Source organism: Patagioenas fasciata, chromosome 28 (genome assembly GCF_037038585.1).
Source record: "Patagioenas fasciata isolate bPatFas1 chromosome 28, bPatFas1.hap1, whole genome shotgun sequence".
NCBI lineage: Eukaryota > Metazoa > Chordata > Aves > Columbiformes > Columbidae > Patagioenas > Patagioenas fasciata.
The window spans coordinates 5,258,072-5,261,843 of record NC_092547.1 but is presented as its reverse complement, the minus strand read 5'-3'; the positions used below and the strand labels follow the sequence as shown (position 1 = coordinate 5,261,843).

The window sequence follows — 3,772 nt, the reverse complement described above, 5'->3', positions numbered from 1 at the left end:
GAAATGGGCGAGCACAACCTCCTTAATCCCGGCTTTGTGGGACCTCTGGTGAACATCCACACGGGAGACACCTTCTACTTCCCGAATTTCCGTGCCTCCGGAGGGCAGCTGCCCGGTTTGCCTTCCCTCTCCTACCCCCGGCGGGATAACGTCTGCTCCCTCCCCTGGGCATCCTCGGAACCCTGCAACGGGTACCCCCAACCCTACCTGAGCAGCCCCGTCTCCATTAACCCTTCGTTCGGTCGAGCCTGCGATCTCGCCCGGGTGGAGGAAAGCAAATGTTATTACCGGGAAACCTGCTCCGAACCCAGCGGGCTCAAGAGGGAGGAGAGGGGTCGGGACAGTGGTTTGCTGCCCCTCGAATCCAGCCTCCCCAATGGCATGGGGGGCAATTTCAGCAAATATGACTATCCGAGCAGCGAGGCGGTGCCCCACGACCCTCCGTCCTGCCAGTCTTTGGAGTCAGACTCCAGCTCTTCTTTGCTCAATGAAGGGAATAAAGGCACGCCCGGAGAAGCGGGGGGTTTGGTGTCCCCCCTGAACCAAGGCAGCACTTTAGGCACCGGTGGTAAGACCCGGGAATGGGGGTCTGGGGTGTGGATTTGGTTGGGTTATGGGGGGGTGATTGGAAACTTGCCGCTTTGGGGCTCCTTCGGGGTGCAATTCGTGGGCTCAACGGTGGGAAGCGGCGCGTCTATGTGTGCTGAGACCACTAGGGGTAGCACCGAAATCCCGAATGTTTTATTAGGTGGTGCTTCTTTTAAAAGAAAAGGCTATAAACATGTAAATATCCAATAAAAAAAAAGAAAAGGAGAAAAAGGAAAAGGAGAGACGCAGAGAAGGGCGGTCGCGCATCCTGCGCGGCGCGGAGGGCGGCGGAGCGGCCGGGGGCTTTTTTGGGGCCATCGCAGAGGTGTGTGCGTCCGAGGGAAGGGGTGGACAAGGGGGGCGCTTAAGGAAAAACCCCACAGATTTCTAAGTTGACATTGGGGTGGAAGTATCTCCCTTTGGGGGGGCCGGGGAAGCCGTGGGGCTCCTCCCGGGCTCCCTGCCCGTCCTTCGCTCCGTGCCCGGTTAGAGCGCTCCCTCCCTTGCCTTTCCTCCGCATCCCCGCCCCACGCATCACCCGTGGCCCTGGGAGAAACCCAAAGCACTCACGGGTGGAACAGCGCGGGACCCTGGGGACAGCGGGGCCACCACGGAGGTGCAAAAAGGGGTGCTGGGGGTGCCCCTTTTTTAAAAACAATAGGGTTATTTTATTTTACTTTAAATCTTTATTCCCTTGCCAAGCGCTCAACTCTCGCTCCCCCTTTGCCAGGTGCTCCTTGGTACCCGATGCACACACGGTCCCGGAAAAAGCGAAAACCCTATTCCAAGCTGCAGCTGGCGGAGCTGGAAGGGGAGTTTATGGTCAATGAATTCATTACTCGCCAAAGAAGGAGGGAGCTCTCAGACCGATTAAACCTGAGCGACCAGCAGGTGAAGATCTGGTTCCAGAACCGGCGCATGAAAAAGAAAAGACTCCTCCTGAGAGAGCAAGCCCTTTCTTTCTTTTAAAGGTTTTAAAAGCATCTGTGTCGGGTATTAAAAACAAAATAGAAAAAGGAAAAAATAAGGAAAAATACAAGAGCAAAAAGCCCCCTCATAGACTCTATAGCGTTCACCCGAGCTCCCGGGACTCTACCTGATCACTCTTAATCCCCACATCCCTCCCTACCCAGAAATCAATGAATGAATAAATAAATAATATTAAGAAATAACCGGTTTCCCTTAAGATATGAAACCCGACAGCGAGAAAACGAGAAATAATAATAGGAATTCTAATAATGCATCTTCTCTGCCGGGACTGCGGGGGGACAGGCGGCTTCCAGAGATGCTCGGCGGGCTGAAGCTTTGAGCTCGGCTTTAGCAGCTTTGCCTTTGCCAGCAGCACAGGTAGGGGTTCCGGGCAGCGTCGGGCAGCGTCGGGGGTCCCGCTTTCCCCCCCTCCAAAAAACCCCGCCCGGTTTCGGTTGGCGGCGGGAGCGGGGTTGAGGATGATGAGGGTGGACCCTGGACCTTCTCCTAAGCTGTTAAACAGGGTTTAGAGCCGGGTTGGTGTTTAGTGGGAAAGCGGGAGGGGGGGAAAGGACAAAAAGAAATGAATAAGGGGGAAAAATAGGGAAGGGGATGGGATGTGTTGGATTCATAAAGGACCGACCCCGCGTCCTTATGGAAGATGCTTTTTTTCAGTCCAAGATGTGTTTTTCTCAGTCTAAATCGAGGGTTTGCAGCTAATCATGATCTCGAGGCTTAATCAGTGTCTCTAGGAAGAGGCGAGAGACAGACTGTGTATATATCCGGTGTATATGGTATATATCTACGTAATATATGAGGTATGTGTATCACACTATGTCCTTATAGAAATGAGGCTTTGGTGCAGGCGTTGGCGTTGCCCTCAGCGCCAAAATGTCCCAAGAAGGAAAACGCACCTCACCCCATAGAAAACAAGGGAAACCCCTGAATTTCCTTCCAATGTCAACTGAGCCTTTCGGAGACTTTTTTAATCCCTCCTCTCTGAATTCTCAGCGTTTCTCTGCACTACCCCCAATTCTACCCTTCCTCTTTAAAACAATGATGTTTCTTTGCTCTTTTGCTGTGACTATTGATGGCAATGGAAGAAAATAAGTAGGAAAACTCCCTTTATTTTGTACAACAGCCTGTTGGAGTCTGAGCGAGTCGCATCTCCCCTTCCTGGGACAGATCGGGTGATGCTTTGTCACATCTTCCCTTCCCGGGACAGATCGGGTGATGCTCTTTGTCGCATGGGTGCTGTTTTCTCAATTGAAAAAGCAAAATTAGAGGAGATTGTGGGGTTTTAAGAGGAAATTAATTTCATTCAGCCGCGTCTCCTTTCCCCAGTTGCCCATCAAGATAAACCCGAGGGTTTCTAGCAAGGGCGATGCCTTCGTTACCCCCCTAAGAAGTCCCGCCAGCTGCAAATAGTCCCAATTTTAAGAAGAGTTGTCATGTTTTTGGGGGGGGCTCCCTAAATTCCTATCTGCCTTTTTCCCTTTCAGGGCAATAGAGAGGGGCCTGGTAGGATGCAACGCATTTTCTTTATACATGTATTGATATTTCTTGGATGAAAGCCACCAATTTGGGGGTGATTTCTTGTAAGGTTGAGGCAGTTTTAGGTTGCTGGGGAGCGAGCAGAGGAGGGGGAACAGATGATTTAGGGCTCTGGGGAGTTTTTCCTGCATGAGAAACTGTAATTCAGGATCAAAAGGCAGCACAAACTCAGAGTTTTAATCTCGGCCCGAAGGGGAAAGCGGCGGTGCCGCCGTCGGGCGCTTCGCCTCGCCGCGCTCTGCTCCATTCGTTTTATATCGGAGGGGGGATTAATTTATATCGGAGGGGGGATTAATTTGATGGCAAAGCGGCGTTTTCTGGGAAGCCGGGCTGCTCACCACGTGCTCCCGCTTCCCCGCGTTCATGGTCATGACCAGCAGCCCGGGAATGCTTTTATTTACGAGCTGCAAAGGACGGAGCCGACTCCTTACAAAAAAAAACCAACCCACCCTAGGCCTTTTCCTTCGGTTTTTCTTTGCTACAGGAGCCCCCTCCTCCTTTCACCCCATCCCTTCTCCTTCTTTTTTTGCCTTTTTAATTATTATTTCTTTTAATTCCTGAGCAGGGAAATGTCGCAGCTTTATTTCCCTCCGCTTCTTTTTGCAAGGCAAGACCCCTCATCTCTTCCTTCCCTTTTACCCCCCCCCCCCAAAAAGAGCCG

General features: G+C 52.0%; 1 protein-coding gene across 1 annotated transcript; it reads left to right on the top strand.

Moving 5' to 3' along the window:
* On the top strand, positions 1–1,682 carry HOXC12 (homeobox C12). Its single transcript, XM_065859039.2, has 2 exons — positions 1–568; positions 1,319–1,682. Exons 1-2 carry the CDS (start codon positions 4–6, stop codon positions 1,555–1,557), a joined length of 804 nt encoding a protein of 267 aa, XP_065715111.1. The 5' UTR covers positions 1–3; the 3' UTR covers positions 1,558–1,682.
* Positions 1,683–3,772: the final 2,090 nt, after the last annotated feature.

Excerpts from the sequence above, each read along its gene's own strand:
- HOXC12 (XM_065859039.2), top strand. The coding sequence starts at position 4 with ATGGGCGAGCACAACCTCCTTAATCCCGGCTTTGTGGGACCTCTGGTG. Across the intron at positions 569-1,318 it reads CAGCACTTTAGGCACCGGTG|GTGCTCCTTGGTACCCGATG; the intron begins GTAAGACCCGGG and ends CCCCTTTGCCAG.